Source organism: Propithecus coquereli, unplaced genomic scaffold, assembly GCF_000956105.1.
Source record: "Propithecus coquereli isolate 6110/MARCELLA unplaced genomic scaffold, Pcoq_1.0 Scaffold82, whole genome shotgun sequence".
NCBI lineage: Eukaryota > Metazoa > Chordata > Mammalia > Primates > Indriidae > Propithecus > Propithecus coquereli.
Window position 1 is genome coordinate 267,921 of NW_012154396.1, and position 573 is coordinate 268,493.

Sequence of the window (573 nt, forward strand, 5' to 3'; positions counted from 1 at the left end):
GAGACAGTTGATAAAATATCCAATTTTGTATATGACCAATTCATAGGAAAATATGAATCTAATGATATTCAGGAAAATGATAAAAGTGACATTGTTATAGAAATGATTGCTGCTTTAGCCCAGAAAGCAATTGCTGCATTCAAGATTCAACCACTTTTTTCAGGAGACTGGTCTTCCATCTTCATTTCATTTCTAAATCCAGAAAACATCACCCAAAGAGTTCAGCACCTACCACAAAAAACCTCTACACAGATAATCAGATGCTTAAAAGGGAACCAACTTACTTTGCCACAACAATCATATAAACATACTTCTTTATCCTCAGACCAGAAAAATATGATGGATACTTTGGAAATAAATGGAGGTACGATGAGTAGAAAGAAAAGTTCCAAAACCAAGGACATATCAATGAAAAAAGGTGACATCCAAAATCCAATACTTACTTCTATAACTACCATTATGAAAAGCAACATTATTAACCTAATGTCAGGGTCAGCTGCAGGTGTGACAAATAAAAATAAAGAGGATGAAAATAAAATGGGAATTTCTATTCAAAAATATAGTGACAATGTT

The 573-nt window shown here is 32.6% G+C and overlaps 1 protein-coding gene across 1 annotated transcript in view; it reads left to right on the forward strand.

The window, feature by feature from the left end:
• FSIP2 (fibrous sheath interacting protein 2) overlaps positions 1-573 on the forward strand; it is a 121,964-nt gene that overhangs the window by 86,662 nt on the left and 34,729 nt on the right. The window contains 1 exon segment of the mRNA XM_012663633.1: positions 4-570. Within this exon segment, the coding sequence (XP_012519087.1) occupies positions 4-570 (567 nt within the window).